General features: G+C 46.0%; 1 protein-coding gene across 2 annotated transcripts in view; it reads right to left on the bottom strand.

The window, feature by feature from the left end:
* Positions 1–8893: 8893 nt before the first annotated feature.
* The window catches only part of Faf2 (Fas associated factor family member 2), a 43863-nt gene continuing 35558 nt past the window's right edge, over positions 8894–17198 (bottom strand). For both annotated transcript variants that reach the window (XM_052727828.1, XM_052727827.1), the window contains exons 8-11: positions 16688–16865; positions 13220–13391; positions 12252–12395; positions 8894–9678 (exon numbers count right to left, since the gene is read on the bottom strand). In XM_052727828.1, coding sequence (XP_052583788.1) covers positions 9496–9678; positions 12252–12395; positions 13220–13391; positions 16688–16865 — 677 coding nt within the window. In that variant the 3' untranslated portion in view covers positions 8894–9495. The remainder of the gene's footprint in view (positions 9679–12251; positions 12396–13219; positions 13392–16687; positions 16866–17198) is intronic.

Here is a 17198-nt window from a genome sequence, read left to right on the forward strand (position 1 = left end):
GTAAGGTTTTGGCTCTTGGCTCTGACCTCTTGGCTTTCTTCTTTGCATTGGTTTTGTGTTTATTGTTTGATGGGAAGGTTGGATACATCTACATGTTACCACTTTTTTGTCTTTAGTGTTTTCTTTGACTGACGAATCTATTTTCTCTATTGTGTCTTCAGTGTCAGAGATTCCCTGTTCCATCTCTTGCATTAGGTTGGTTATGCTTCTTTCTGTAGTTCCTGTTCGTTTAGTCAGGATTTCTATTTCCAGCATTCCCTCAGCTTGTGTTTTCTTTATGGTCTCAAATTCATTTTTCAGATCTTGGAATGTTTCTTTCATGTGTTTAATTTCTTTTTCTTGGCTTTCTTTGATTTCTTCCAATTTTTTTTTTGTTTTTTCTTCCATTTCTTTAAGGGAATTTTTTATTTCCTCTTTAATGGAGTTTTTCATTGCCTCTTTAAGGGAATTTTTTATTTCTTCTTTAAGGGCCTCTATCATCTTCTTAAAGTCATTTTTAGGATTGATTTCTTCTGATTCTTCTGTCTTGGTATGTTCAGGTCTTGCTGGTGTGGAATCACTAGGTTCTGATGTTGTCATATAGGTCTTTATGTTGTTGCCTGTATTTTTGCACTGGCGTCTACTCATCTCTTCCTCCACTCGGTGCAGGTGGTGTCTGTGTCTGAAAGAGCCTCTCTTGTTCTAATTGTTAGTCTTGGTTCACTAGGAGTTCTTGGTTTAATTGTTGCTGTTGGGCTTTTTCTTCGGGAGCATCTTAGTCAAATCAGTGTTAGTGGGTTCTGTCTCAGGGAGCAGTTGTTCCCAGTTGGTGCAGGGTGTGCTTATGGTTCCGGTGGTTGTTAGGCTCATAGGGGTTAGTTTTTTTTGTTTGTTTGGTTGGTGTTTTTTTTTTTTTTTTTTTGTGGTGGGGGAGCAGGGAAAGTTAGCTGTCTGGTCTCTGGGACTCCGATGGGTAGGGCCTAGGGGCTAGAGACCTGATCTGTCGGTCAGGAGATTGGAGCTTACCTGTTCTCAGTGGGTGAAGTGTATACTTACGATTCTGGTGATCTGGTTCGGTGGCGCCTTCTTCTGTGTTCTCAGGTCACGTTTTGCTCATTCATCAACTCCTCAGCTGATCTTGTTTCCTCAGACTTCAAACTGTAGGGTTCTGAATCCTCTCCCGGATGGATTTCAGCTGAGCAGGGTAATCTCACCAACACCTCCAAGTTGTTGGGTTTCGCAGGATGAGCAGCTGGGCCCTGGGTTGGCCTCAGACAGAGTGTTCAGATCCGTTCTGGTTCTGACCCACGGAGATAGCTCCTTCCCTGGGTGTTGGGATTAAAGGCGTCCCTGTTCCATGCTCTTGATTAAGAGCTTGTTTTCACTAACTCTTCAGCGGGTAATGGCTGTTTCTGGTCTCTATTGCAACTGTGTTTCAGCCTCGGGCTGCCGCCACGCCTGCCTCCTAGGAATATTTTTTTAAGTTCTAGTTTTATATATATGTTTCTGGTACTTGGGATGGAACACAAGACCTTGTACATACCACCATCCAAGCACTCTACCACTCAGCTCTTACCTCAGACTGAAAAAAAATTTTGCCGGGCGGTGGTGACGCACGCCTTTAATCCCAGCACTCAGGAGGCAGAGGCAGGCGGATCTCTGTGAGTTCAAGGCCAGCCTGGTCTACAAAGCGAGTTCCAGGAAAGGCGCAAAGCTACAGAGAAACGCTGTCTCGAAAAACCAAAAAAAAAAAAAAGGTTTTATGAGCAACAAACAGTTCCCACAAATTATCTTCTGACCTTCACCCACATAATGTGGCACATTCCTTTCCATACACTAATTAATAAATAATATGTAATAAAATTGACTAGAATATTAACAGGCATCTCTGGTCAGTGTGGTATTTTTAATTTTTATTTCACATGCATTAATTAGTATTTTGCCTGCATGTAGAGTGTGGGTTTTTGTTTTTATTTTTTTTCGTTTTTTTGAGACAGAGTTTCTCTGTGTGGCCCTGGCTCTCCTGGAACTTACTCTGTAGACTAGGCTGGCTTCAAACTCAGAGATCTGCCTGCCTCTGCCTCCTGAGTGCTGGGACTAAAGGCGTGTGCCACCACCTCTGGGCTTTATTAATTTTTTTTTTTTTTTGAGACAGGTTCTATGTAGCCCAGACTGGTTTCAAACTTGAGTTCCTCCTGCCTCAGTCTTCCTAGTGGTATGGTTACACATGTGTACCATTATGCCTGATTCTCTTGTGTTTGTGCATTTCCTGAATTTTCTTACCATTAAAAAAAGAACTAGGGGGGCTGGAGAGATGGCTCAGAGGTTAAGAGCACTGGCTGCTCTTCCAGAGGTCCTGAGTTCAATTCCCAGCAACCACATGGTGGCTCACAACCATCTGTAACGAGATCTGGTGCCCTCTTCTGGCCTGCAGACATACATGCAGGCAGAACATTGTATACATAATAAATAAATAAAATCTTAAAAAAAAAAAAAAAAAAGAACTAAACGGTCGGGTGGTGGTGGTGCACGCCTTTAATCCCAGCACTCGGGAGGCAGAGGCAGGCAGATCTCTGTGAGTTCAAGGCCAGCCTGGTCTACAGAGAGAGATCCAGGACAGGCACCAAAGCTACACGGAGAAACCCTGTCTTGAAAAACCAAAACAAACAAACAAAACCAAACAAAAACAAAAAACTAAACCATAGTTAACAAAACAATAATTTCTCCCTTCCCCACCTCCCCAGCAGAGGCAGATGTTAACTGATAATTGTGGTGAAGGCTGAGGATGTAGCTCGATGGTACCTACCGTCATATCACAAAGTTCCAAATTAAAACCTCAACAACAACAACAACACATATACAACACTCAAAAGCAAACAAAAACCCACACCACTGCCTACAGTGAAAGACAGAGGATGATCCTCCTTTGGTGAAAGGCAGAGGGTGATCCTCCCTCCTATGGTGAAAGGCAGAGGGTGATCCTCCTCTGGTGAAAAGCAGAGAGCGGTCCTCCCTCCTATGGTGAAAAGCAGAGAGCGGTCCTCCCTTCTATGGTGAAAAGCAGAGGGTGATCATCCCTCCTATGGTGAAAGGTAGAGGATGGTCCTTCCTATGGTAAAAGGCAGAGGGTGATCCTCCCTCCTATGGTGAAGGCAGAGGGTGATCCTCTTATGGTGAAAGGTAGAGGGTGGTCCTCCTCTGGTGAAAAGCAGAGAGCTGTCCTCCCTCCTATGGTGAAAGGCAGAGGGTGGTCCTCTCCTAAGAGGCTATTAAGGAGCTGCATTCAAGGGAACTTTCTGAGGTAACTGAAGTCCTCTAAATCTCCATTTTTGGTGTATGCATCAACTTTTGTAGACTTAAAAATCTGGGTACTTATGCAAAGTGTATCTCATTAAAAAAAATTACCAAGGGCTAGATATTGCTCGACAGTTAAGGAGTGTTTACTGCTCTTGTGTAGGACCGGAGTTTGAATCCCAGCACCCACATGGTGGCTCACAACTGCCTATAATGCATATAATTCCAGTTCCAGATGATCTGATGCCCTCTTCTGATGTCCATAGGCTCCTGCATAAATTGGTACACACACATACATTCATACACACACACACATAATACATAAAAAATAAAATTATTAAAAATAATAGCAGCTGGGCATGGTGGCACACACCTTCAATCCCAGAACTTGGGAGACTGAGGCAGGCAGATCTCTGTGAGTGTGAGGTCAGCCTGATCTACAGAATGAGTTCCAGGACAGCCTGAGCTACACAATAGAAAGACCTTGTCTCAAACAAAACAAAACAATTAAAACCAAACAACAAAAATCCCATATCGACAAGGCCTAGGATGCTTGCTTAGGTTTAACCCCCTGCACCACAAGAAAAAAGAAAAACGTTATGGAGCTGAAAGGACGGTTGGCTCAGTGGTAAGAGCACTGGCTGCTCTAGGAGAGGACCCAGGTTTGGCTCCTAGAACCACCCACATGGTGGCTCCTAACTGTTCATAACTTCAGTTCCAGGGCATCCAACTCCCTCCTGCCCCTGACGATATCAGGCACAGAAGTGGTGTACACACCAACATGCAGGCAAACACACACAAACTCTTAAAAATCTTAAAAAAAAAAAAGGAGCAAGAGCAAAATTTTAGGGAATCCTCGTTGTGTATGTGGGAGTCCTGGGTTGTCAATATCTGGAGACTGGCTGGTAGCAGTCACATGGGGACAACGTGGTCCAAGCGGGTAGCATGTGCCTCAGCATTGTACTTCAGGGCCACCCACAGGAGTGACAGAACAGACCCTGCTTCCTGTTGGCAAGTCATAGGAAACCAAGTGGCTTCTACTGACAGGCTGTTTGAATTTATGTAGCCCGGGGTGGGTTTAACTAAACCTTCCTGCCTCAGCCTTCAAAGTGCTGGTACTGGAGAAATGGCCATGCCCAGCTTTCCACTCACAGGCTTTACCTTACAAGGAAAGCCTCAATTTTTGGGGGGGGTGCGGGGGTGAGTTGTGAGACAGGGTCTCTCTGTGTAGCCTCAGCTGTCCTGCAACTCTCTGTAGCCCAGGCTGGCCTTGAACTCAATAGATCCACCTGCCTCTGCCTCCCAAGTTCTGAATTAAAGGCCTGCGCCACCACCTCCTGGCTGCAAGCCTCAATTTAAAGAAAAGAAACCTGGGATTTTTGGGGTGTCATCCTGAGAGTTAGCAAAAGGGTTCTGGAGGCTCATCAAGCATGGCAGCTGAGCTCAGAGGGTGTGGAAGGGGTTCTAACAGGGGTTAGAGAGCACAGGACCGGGGCAAGGCTCGGCAGGTAGAGAGGTGCTTGCTGCCAACCTTGACAATTAGAGTTCGATCCCTAGGACCCACATGGTGAAGGAGAGAACTGACTCCATGTTAGCCCTTGATTCTCAAAATAAATGAAAATCTATGTTTTTGTTGTTTTTAAGCACACAGTTCCAAATGTGCTGCAAATGAGGTATGTCAGAGCCAGGCACTACCTGCCAATAAGCAAAGCCCCACTTTACCCCAACCCCTTATTCATACTTGGGTGAGTTTTTGTTGTTTTTACAAGTCTAGGACGAGACCTCAGACCTCCACGCACACTGGGCCAGTAGTCTGCTATTGAGCTGTACTCCAGCCCACCCAGGCAAACCTTCACCGAGCAAACTACACATTGCTGAAAACACGATCCGGGTATTTAGCAAACACCTGCTGTACAACACGTAGCCGTTCACTCAATCATGCTAAAATGCTACAGCCAGGCCAGGCATGGTGGTGCATGCCTTTAAAACCAGCACTCGTTCTTCTGAGTTCAAGGCCAGGGCTACATAGCCAGTTCCAGGTCAGCCAAGGCTACACAGGGAGACCCTGTCTCAAGAAATAAAATGCTACAGCCAGTCCACTTTATAGCTGAAACCTTGGCCTAAAGAACAGAAGTCACATGACCAGAACCACTGCCAAAGCCAGGACTTTAAACCACTTGTGTCTGGCACTAGAGTTTAAATTGTTATATCTTCTGACCTTAGGTGAATAAACTCTTGCAGACTGTCTGGGCAGAGGTTAAGTTTATACTTACTTTGTACTTTAAAAAGACGGAGCTGGCCGGGCGGTGGTGGCACACGCCTTTAATCCCAGCACTCGGGAGGCAGAGGCAGGCGGATCTCTGTGAGTTCGAGGTCAGCCTGGGCTACCAAGTGAGTTCCAGGAAAGGCGCAAAGCTACACAGAGAAACCCTGTCTCGAAAAACAAAAACAAAAAACAACAACAACAAAAAAAGACGGAGCTGGCTGGGCGGTGGTGGCGCATGCCTTTAATCCCAGCACTCGGGAGGCAGTGGCAGGCAGATCTCGGTGAGTTCAAGGCCAGCCTGGTCTACAGAGTAAGATCTAGGACAGGCACCAAAGCTACACAGAGAAACCCTGTCTCGAAAAAAACGGAAAAAAAAAAAAAAGATGCAGCTCTATACACATGTGATGCAGATATAAATGCAGGCAAAACACCCATACACATAAAAATAAAGGTTAAAAAAAAAAATGAAGCTCTCCTCCCTCATTGTTGGAGACCCAAAAGAGTGGGCTGAGAGTGACAAGAATCCATGGAATTCTCGGATGAGTTCTCTGTACCAGGAAAGGGCAGGGAAGAGAAAGGCTGGGGCTTGGATGAAAACAGGCGCAAAAGTCATCCCTGGATGTGACTCCCCCAAGTTCTTTGCTAGATACTTCGGTGAGAACAGCTCTGCTTACAGGAACAGACAGCTTACTCTTGCGTGACAATGCTCCTTCAAAATACATTCCTGTGGGACAGGGAGAAAACACTAAATTTTCATTTACTCTTTCAAACTTCTCCCAAGGCAAGCCGGTCGTTAGCTTCGTTTACAATTGGAAAAACTGCAGCTGCCTGAAGTCACAAAGCTGATCAATGACAGCTGAACCTGATCCCATGTCAGGCCCCTCTTCCTACACAAAGCTAGTTAGCTGTTTCTCACAGGGATACAGTGTATCTGTGTGAGGTCTATTTTAACTCCAGGATTCTCCCCTGATTCTTCTCCACATTGCCTTTCCCGTTTCCTTCACATGGGAAAGTTTCTAGACAGAAAGACCCACAGCTGGTTGTATAATTTTTTTGTTATAAAACGTTTAATGTTAACCTACAATACAATGTAAACCTTTATGAAAAAAATTTGAAGTACACTAGATTTCTTCAGGAAATTGTTAACTACTCAGGGGCAGCACAGGATGGGGCACTGCATCCTTTGTGGATGGATATTGTTGCTGTGTTCTTCTCAAGTCAGAATCTCCCCCAGACCAACAGAAAACCCAACCAGCTGTAAGGTGGCGGTCCCTGTTCAGCACCGAGTGACACCCTGACTTTGTGTTCTGGGGGATACTGCTCCTTCTCAGTCCATTTCTGCAACTCTTTCGAAAGTTGGCCTTGGCACCATTAGCAATTTTCATAATAGCTGATCAGTTGGAGACTCTAGTTTTAAAGAGACAGGAACTCTCTTGCCGTCTCTTCTCTATTACCTCATGTGGAAGCAAGCAAGGAGAAAAAACAAAAACAAACCTATATGCTGCAGACAACTCAGCAGAGGAAGACCACACAGGACCCACTGAGGCTGCAAAACTTCAGCTCACTCAGGCACCACTGCCTGGTCATCCCCATGGCCATTCAGCTGAGACAACTTCCGTGGGGAGCAAGGGACAGAACTTGAAATAAGTGCTTCTATCATCCATGACTTGCAATTTAGACACCAGCAAAGGCTCACAGGTCTTAGGGAGTCACAGACTGTACTGGCATGAGGGACACTATGTCAAATTCATATTTCACCTAGGAAAGGGGGAACTGCCACCCAGACAGCAGAACTAGGGGCAGCAAGAAAATGGAACTGTTCAACAGCTACTATAGAGCCTGGTGTGGTGGTGCACACCCATGACCGTGCCACATGAGAGCAGGAAGCAGGAGGGTACGAGCTCAAGGCCAGCCTGGGCCACCAAAGCTGAGGAAAAAGCTAAGGGGAGGTGAGATGACAACAGTTGGGCAGGCACTTCATACAAAGCCTCCAGTCCACGAACAGGCTGTCTGTCCTCAGAGGTCCCCTGCTTTTATTCCACCCTCTAGTATCTTTTTGTAGCTCTCAAAAGGTGAGAAGCATAAAATGCACACACTACAGAATGAGATTAAGGGGGGGGGATCAGAACTTCCTCAAGTAGGTGTGAGCAAGACTTCCACAGTACACCTGCCTGTGTGCCAGGCAGATAGACTACACACTGGGAGAGAGGCTCCAGGTGAAAAAGTCCCTCTGAGTAGCTGTCATTGAGAAGACTCCACTTCAGGGCCATCTAGGCCCATCACTGCTGTTTGGCATCAGGTGTGGTTTCTCACCCACCCTGGCAGCCAGTCAGTAGAGCTAACATTTCCTAAGGTAGAATTTCGAGCCCTGCACTACGGCCACAGGACAGACATTCTCAGGTTTTCCAAAGGACTCCATGAGGCATCCTCACCACGTTTATTTTAACAGTGGAAAGCTACAGAGAGCAGGAGCACACTGTCACAGAGAGCAGTGGCTTTAGTTAAGAGGGGCTTCTGGAGGTGGCCAACACAAGCTATGCTTTCTCGACTGGAATGCCTTGCCTCAGGGTATACTAATGACTACAGTCAATTCAAAGGGTGGCAGTGTGAAGCCTGTGTCAGTCTAGCTAGTCCACACTTTGGAAAACTTGTCAGTGCACACCAGTGTGTGTTAATGCATGGCCTAACCATGTACCCACTACCATGAACTCAACCACAGATGAGACATTTAGAGGAAAAAGCTCCCATTGCTTCACCACGGCAAAGGAGAAAGGCTAAGAGCTGCCTCTGCTAAGTGGCCTCATCAGAAAGTGAAATGTGCCTTCCGACAACTTACACAGGCTGGGAATCTCATTTCCCCTTGTTTCGAGACAGGGTCTCATTATGTAGCTCTGGCTGGCCTGAAAATCAGAGATCTCACTTCCTCTGTCTCCCAGTGCTAGGACTTGAAGTGTGTACCACCACGCCGGCTATGGCTCCACGTTTAAAACGTCATTACCACACTTGCACTCAAACAGGACGGGCACCCGCAGGTGGAACGGTGGGCCCAAGGGTGGGTCCCACTAGTCCTTTGGGAAGGCACCAAGCTTGACAAGTTAGGAAAGCTGGGAAGAGTAGCATGTGCAGAGAAGAACCAGAGCCCTTCACCACCACCTGGTACAAATGCCATGGAAAAGCTGCAGTTGTGTGTCAAGGTGAGCACACACCCCACACACAGGTATAAACTGTACACACACAGCCTTTGTGGGTCACGAACCCAGAATTCTTCTCACTGCTCCAAATGGTATACACAGTGGCAGAACTGTACCGAAACAAATGACCTCTCTGGGAATATGAGAGGGGCAATGGCAGACATAAGCGCAAATTAGCCCAGGGCACCTTTATTACACTACCTTGGGCTAAGGAACCCACGGCACTGGCTCTTTATCAAATAAATTTAAGGAAAAAAAAATACACCTAAGTCAGCCTCATTCCTTTGGTCATTATCGTTACAAAACAAACAGAAACAAAGTTATTCGTAAACTGCGGGCAGTCTGCTCGTCTGTTCCATACTGGCTTCCCCTCTTATTCAGGAGATGCTGCTGTAGCTGGTTGACGGAGGTTTCCATTTGTATTTTCTAGAAAAGCAAGAATGAATGAGAGACAGTGGGAATGTCTCCTTCCCCACTTGGACAATGGATGGGTTAGAGGAGAAGTCTCTTCACTGGAAGATGTGTGGTAGAGGCTGTGAGAAGGTAAGTCTGCCGAGCAGGTGTGTTCATTGCTGGCCTTGCACACGCACACAGGCTGTGACTCTTGCAGGCAGCATGGTTTCTGATCCTTCCTTAGGATGCAGCAGTTTTCTTCAAAAAAATATTGTATTATAATAATAATAATATGAATTTATCTCTTGTTCTCTCTTTTTGTTTTTCCATTACTTTTAGGGATTGGGGTGGGAGGGAGGAGGCATCAAACTGTCATTCGTCTGTCAGGTCCTGAACAAAGAGAACCTCTGTGTGGCTGAGTCCCGCCTCCTGCAGTGTGGGGGGGTTGGGCCATTCCTCTGAAGGGACACAGGGCAGGACCCGTCTTGGGAAATTGGCTTCAATCTGGAACTTCTCAGGGCTTTCCTTCAAGGAGAATAAGAAGTCATGGATGACCTGTAGATGCCACACAGAAAACAATACAGTGAGGAGACACACTGTGAAGTCAGGTGTCCCCAACCTTCCCCATGATGACCCAGTAGTAGTCATATTACAATGGAATTGAATGTATGTTCACTGGAAAAAAAACTGTGTTTGCTCTTTTTAAGAATTCACAAGGAGCCAGGCAGTAGTGACATACGACTTTAATCCTAGCACTTGGGAGGCAGAGGCAGGCAGATCTCTGAGTTTGAAGCCAGCCTGGTCTACATAGTGATTTCCAGGACAGCCAGGGCTATATAGAGACCCTGGCTCAAAAAAATTCACACAAGCCTATCACTAGTCCTCTGAATTATGTTTTATCTTTGAGAATCTGTCTTTAAGTAAAGATAAACCATTTTAAGTTTATTCATTTGTTTATTTGAAAATCTCACAATGTAGACCAGGTTGACCTTAAATTCAGAGATCGACTTGCCTCTTCTGCTACTTCCAGTGCTGAGACCACAGGCATGTACCAGCATGGGGCAATTACACCCAGCAAAGTAAACAATATGTACTCAGAAATAACCACAGTTACAGAAAAGCTACAAGTGTAGTATACAAAATATATTTCTCTTTGAGGTAGTCTTAAGAGGTCTGTCAACCTGGTGTCCCATTACCCCAGAAGACATTATTTTGTTACACTTTAAATGACTTCAAAATCAGAAAATTTAATTGACATATTACAAAAATTTATACACTCATCCCTCAATACCATGCAGGATAACAGTTTCAGGATCGCTCCCCTAAGCCAAAATCATCAGACACTCAGATATATCTCAAGCATTCTTCTGTATCCTTTAAATTGTTTAAAGTACTTATACCTATTTAACTGATAATATTATACAAGTTACTGTTTTGGGGATTTTGTTTGTTTGTTTGTTTGTTTGAACTAAGGTTATCAGGCTTGGTGGCAAGCACCTTAAGCACTAAGCTACCTCATTGGCCCTTATTTTTGAGTTTTAGGTAGCCCAGGCTGGTTGTGAACTTGGTATATAGACAAGGCTGGCCTTGAACTCCTGATCCTTCTGTTTCCACTTCCCAAAGTAGCAATTACAGCTATGTGCCACCACTCCAAGCATTCTTTTCTTTCTGTGATGAAAATGAGCTGAGTAGCAGCTGGATCTCCTTTACATTTGAAAGGAAGTCAACTGCTTTAAAAATGTCTTAAAAATTATGTGTATATGGTTGTCAGGGGATGGGGGTTGGTTCTGGGGGGGTATGTACACATGAGAGCAAGGCCCATGGAGGCCATGGGAGCTTGAGTTACAGGTGGTTGTGAACCACCTCAAGTGGGTGCTGAGAACCAAACTCAGGTTCTCCGGATGAGCAGGAAGTGCTTTTAATAACTGAGCAGCTCCAGCTGCTGCTTTCTGGACCACCCATAGGATCTAGGGATGGTTTTCCCCTGTGGTTTAGCCTTTTTTTTCTTTTTCCCCCTTCAAGACAGGGTCTCATTGTGCTGTCTGTGACTAGCTGAAAATTCAGTAAGTAGACCAGGTTGAACTCAAACTCAGAGACAGAGGCACATTTATGTTACCTAAATAAAAATTCCCAGGCTTAGCGGAATTAAAAGAACTGGCTGCTCTTCTGAGATCTTTAGTTTAATTCCTAGCACATACATGGTGGGGCTCACAACCATCTGACTGTAGTCTCATGTAATTCTCATGGAATCTCATACCCTCTTCTGGTGTACAGATAAAACATTAATCCCAGCACTAGGGAGGCAAAGGCAAGCAGATCTCTCTGAGTTCAAGGCCTGCCTGGTCTACAGAGTGAGTTCCAGGACAGCCAAAGCTACAAACGAAACCCTGTCTCGAAAAACAAACCAACATACATACATATACATAAAATACATAAATCTTATTTAAAAAAAAAAAAATCCAGGGCTGGAGATGTAGCTCAATGTTGGAATGTTTGCCTAGCATCTGGGAGACCCTTAATTCCATCCCCAGCACTAAAAATAAAACCCAAAGAATCAGAGGTGTGAATGCTTTACTCTCAATATAAGTAAACACATAAGTGGAGCTATCTGCTTCTCTTCCAAGCCACCGCCTCGTTTTCATTCTGTTTAGTCCTTTGAGTCTTATTTTCTTTTTTTGTTTTTTTGTTTTTTTTTTGTTTTTCGAGACAGGGTTTCTCTGTGTAGCTTTGCGCCTTTCCTGGAACTCGCTTTGGAGACCAGGCTGGCCTCGAACTCACAGAGATCCGCCTGGCTCTGCCTCCCGAGTGCTGGGATTAAAGGCGTGCGCCACCACCGCCCGGCGAGTCTTATTTTCTGTACTGACCACAAGTGTGTCTAGTTCAGAACACAATGTATTTTCAGTTTAAAGTTAAGGGGTGGGGAGGAGCCACATCAAAGGGCTCAGTAGGTAAGGGTTCTTTCTGCCAAGCCACAAGACCCCATCCCAAGGACCCACACCCAGGACACTGGACTCCCATGACTTGTCCTCTGGACCTCCATATGCACACCATGGTACACATACACAAACACACATCTACAGCCTAAATCTACATATATCATCTGGCTCCTTATCATCAGTAATCCTTACTGTTAGAGACTGTGAAAAATGGAATCGTCTCTCTACTCTGGAATCATTGGGTAACTTGAAAATGATCTTGACACTTTCAGGATCATCCGGGGATGGCTCAGGAGGCAGGCATTCCAACTTTCTTTCTTTTTCCTCCTGTAAGTTCTAGAAAGACACAAAACAAAGGTAAGGATTTGGCTTAAACAGGGAAACAAGAAACCAGGATACAATGGCCATGTAGGTTTATTGTGCACCAGGAAGAAAAATTAATGAACAATTACTATAAGGAAACTCTTGTGGGGGCTGGCAGGATAGCTCATCAGGTAAAAGTACTTGAGCCCTAAAGGTACAAGCCTAAAGAAGACCCGAGTTCCATCCTCAGAAACCGTGTTGAGGGTGGAAGGAGAGAGAGAGAGAGAGTCCCCAAATTGTCTTCTGACCTTCACGGAAGCCCTGTGGCATTGTGTACCAGCACTCACACATCACATATACACATCGACAAAATCTCATTGACTGACTGACTGTTTGATTGAGGCAGGGTCTCATTATGTAACCCTGGCTGGCCTAGAACTTGTTATGTAGATCAGGCTGGCCTCAAATTGACAGAGATCCATCTGCCTCTGCTTTCCGAGCGATGGGATTGAAGGCGTGCACCACTACACCTGGCTGGATAAAATTATAAATCAACCACCCCCAAAAAACCTACTTGGCAAGAAATGAGGAACAACTTCACTGTACCACCTGTATTGCTGACTATGTTTAGGCATTTGATTATTTAGAGGAAAAAGGATCCTGGCTGTAAGCAAGTGGCAATACACAGTGAAATAACACCGTGAGCAAAATGCCTGTCTGCTGACACTGATACCGAGAACCAATGAGGTGAGAAACAAGTCACCCACAATCCCAACACAACTCCGGCCTCACACACAGAGCCCTGAGTGACAAGGTCTCAGCATGCTGGGAATGACAAGGACAGAGACAGGGCTCACCTGCCGCCTTCTCTCCTCTGCCAGCTTCTGCTGCTGCACCTCCTCCTCCTTCCGGCGCTTCCTCTCTCGTTCCTCTCTCTTCTTCCTTTCTTTCTCCTGGTCTGCCCTGAGGGAAGCCAGGTAGGCTTCATCCTGTTGTTGTCTCAGCACTTGGGTCTGGTTCCTTTCTTCCCTGAGGACAGATCAAAACCCCACCAACAAACCCCACTTCACAAAGCTGTTTTCTAGCCTGTCTTCCTCCTCCCGCTCCCTCTTCGCTCTAGGGATAGAACCCAGGGCCATTGGTGTGCTAGGCAAGTACATTTCTTGACTGTGTTTCTCCCACTTCCCTTGTCTTGAAGGTTGGCCCCTCGCTTGAGATCTTCCTGCTTCAGCCTTTCAAGTACTGAGATTAGAGACATGCCCACCATGCCCAGCTCCTGGTTTTTATTTTATTTAAAAAGGTTTTTTTCTGAGACAGTGTCCTGGTTGCTGCTACTTATTTACTTGTCAATCTGACTCAAGCTGAGTTACCTGAGAAGAGTGAGACACACCTGGGAGAGTGCCTGGCTCAAAGGCATTTCTTAGTGATTGAGGGAGAGGGCCCAGTGCATTATGGGTGGGGCCACCTCTGGGCTAGTGGTTCTGGTTTCCATAAGAAAGCAGGCTGAGCAAGCAGGTAGCAGCACTTGTCCATGGCCTCTGCACCAGCTCCTGCCTCCGGTTCCTGCCCTGTTTGAGTTCCTGCTCTGACTTCCTTGGATGATGAACTGTGATGTGGAACTCTAAGCAAAATAATCCCTCTCCTCCCCATCGTGCCTTTGGTCATGGTGTTTCACCACAGTGATGGAAACCCTGGCTAAGACACAGGATCTTACACACCTCAGGGTGCTCTCAAAACTCACTACGTATTTAGTCAAGGGTGACCTTAAACTTCTGACGCCTTTCCCAAGGGTTAGGATTCCAGGTAGAATCGAACTCGGGGTTGTGCATGCCAGGGAGACACTCTACTAGCTCAGCTACATTCCCAGTGTATCTTCTCTTTTTTTTTTTCGAGACAGGGTTTCTCTGTGTAGCTTTGCGCCTTTCCTAGAACTCACTCTGTAGTCCAGGCTGGCCTCGAACTCACAGAGATCCGCCTGGCTCTGCCTCCCAAGTGCTGGGATGAAAGGCGTGCGCCACCACCGCCCAGCTCAATCTTCTCTTACACTGCAGATTTGGTGGCAAGGTGAACATGCTGCTCCGCAAAGGTATTTCTGAAGCAGAGCAGAGTCTGAAAGAGCCACACCCTTCCTCAGTGGCCAGCCTCATGAGGGATTCGGTCAGGACCAGAATCTGCCTGACAGACAGTCCCTTTACCTGCTGAGCTACTTCACTGCTCTCCACTTACTGTTGGACAATCTCATCATTTACACAGTGACCTTCATTCATCTTCCAACTTCCATCCCCTCTCATCCCCTCCCTTTCCACTGACCTTCTCAACAAGTCCTCTCGACCGTCTTTCTGTATGTGGCCACTGAGTTCAGTTTCTTGCCAGAGGGTAGTTGGGAGGTTATTTATGGAAGCATGGACGACTTAATCAGTGCTACCCCCAACAACCACTGAGGCACAGACCCTCAGGGAGGGCTGCGGCCTATGAGGCCCACCCAGGATGACGTGCTGACGAGCCGGTCACACAGCTGCAGTGAGTTGAGGAGTGCAACGGCTGGGCTGTGTCCAGACGACGTCTCTTCACGCCCCGGCTTTGACTTCCTTTCTGCGCCTACTTCCCGGGTATTCCCTGAGCCCTGAAGGGCATGGTTACAGCTCTTCCACTTGAGAGCCAAGCACGTCATCAGCACTATTCTCCACACTTTGGCCAGTTTCAGGCTTCTGCATGTTTTCTCCTACATGTATTTATTTGCACATGTTACAGGGATGGAGTGAGCACCCCACAGCACAATGTGGAGGTCAGAGGACACTGGGGTCAGCGCTTTCCTTCCACCATGTGGGTCCTGAGGACTCAGACTTAAAAACAAGTGCCACCTGGCTGGCCCTCAACCTTGAAAAAAAAAATTTATTCTTATTTTTTAAATTGTGTGTGTTGGCCGGGCGGTGGTGGCACACACCTTTAATTACAGCACTTGGGAAGCAGAGGCAGGCAGATCTCTGTGAGTTCAAGGCTAGTGTGGTCTACAGAGCTAGTTCCAGAACAGCCAGGCCTACACAAAGAAACCCTGTCTAGAAGAAAAACAAAACAAAATTGTGTGTGTGTGAACGTGTACAAAGGTGCCCTTTAAGGAGTAAAGCTGTAGTTATGAGCTGACTGTCTTAAGTGCTGGGACTTGAAATAGGGTCCTCTATAAGAGAAGTGCATGGTCTCAACTGCTGAGCCATCTCTCCAGGCCCTCTTTTGTGTGTGTGTGTGTGTGTGTGTGTGTGTGTGTGTGTGTGTGTGTGTGTCTGTGTTTGAAGACAGGGTTTCCTGTGTGTATCTTTGGGTGTCCCAGAACTCAGTCTGTAGACCAGGCTAGCCCTGAACTCACAGAGATCTGCCTGCCTCTGCCTCCCCAGTGCTGGGATTAAAGACGTGCGCTGCTGCCACCACCACCTGGCTTATCTTATTTCTTAAGACAAAGTCTTTCAATGAATCTGAAGCTTGCTCACTGGCTAGACCTCAAGGATCCTCCTATTTCCAGTCTGCTCAGCATTGGGACTGCAGCTGTACCTAGCTTTTCATGTGAGTGCTGAGAATCTGAACTTAAGTTCCAGTACTTGCAAAGACAGCATTTTATGGATAGTCAACTCCTCAGTACCTTCTGATGGTTGTTTATGCCTTTATCATGCTCATGCAATGAAGTCTGCACTAGATCCTGGAAGGACGTAATTTAAACACTGCCTGAGAGCTGAAACAAGTGAAGCTAAGTGCTTCCAGAGTTTGCTGAACTGCTTGAGTAAATTAATCAAAGTGCAAGCTGTGGGAGCCTTGATATATGGTTCTAAAAGTACATGCAAAACAATGCAGGAGTTGCAACTGGCGTCTACAGTGAGAGAGGAGAAAGGTGACAGCCTTGAGGCTTGGGCTCGACAAGAGGGTGGGAAGTGAACTGATTAAGCAGACACCCAGCTGTAGTCCACCGCTGCGGAACCACTTACACAGCTGGAACCAGAAGTGATGTTCTGAGTATGGCAAGGGAAGCAGACAGAGGTGTGCACAAGTGTCTACAAAATTAAAAGTACCCTAGAATTATGACTGATTCCCAGTGTCTTTGACTTTCCCATTTCAAATTTTCTGTAATTGTTGTACATAATTCACGTAATAGGGGAGGAGTTATAACCAGTCCACCTTTTTCACATTAAGTTCTTTCTATAATGTTCAGCATTCTAAGATATTCTTCAACATGAAGCAAAGGCTTTTAAAGTGCCTAGGACAAGGGAAAGAAGTTTGTGGAGCCCGAGGCCAGCACTTCAAACACATCTGTCTCTTTTTAGAAAGGAACTCCCTGGTACCTTTCCAGGCGTTCTGATACCAGGTAAGTCTGGTTTGCATCCATAATAAATGTCAGCTGGTTGATGAGGTCATCGGGTTGAATGAGGCCTTCCAGCCGTCCCACCACAGTCATTCGGCGATCTTTCAACATGATCACAGCCAGGAACGGATAGGTATTCTCTCGCAAAGCCTGTGAGACTGACAGACCCAAGAGACCAGGGTAAGACTTGGGGAAGAAACAGATCAACCTTCTGACTTTGCATACTGAGTGACGGAATGCTTTAATCTTGGCTGGGAAAAAAGAAAGGTGTCATTTCTTCTCTGCCTATTTCTTTTTCTACTGGCTTCTTTTTCTTTTTTATAATAGCTGCTGAAAATACACTTAAAGATTTATTTCTTTTTTATGTATATCAGTGTTTTGTCTCCATGTATTTATGTGCACCACATGCACAAATAAATGGTACTTGTGAAGCCTGGAAGAAGGTGTCAGATCCCCTGGAACTAGAGTTACAGACAGTTGTGAGCTGCCAT

The sequence above is a fragment of the Peromyscus californicus genome, unplaced genomic scaffold (genome assembly GCF_007827085.1).
Source record: "Peromyscus californicus insignis strain IS unplaced genomic scaffold, ASM782708v3 Scaffold_8__1_contigs__length_139910024, whole genome shotgun sequence".
NCBI lineage: Eukaryota > Metazoa > Chordata > Mammalia > Rodentia > Cricetidae > Peromyscus > Peromyscus californicus.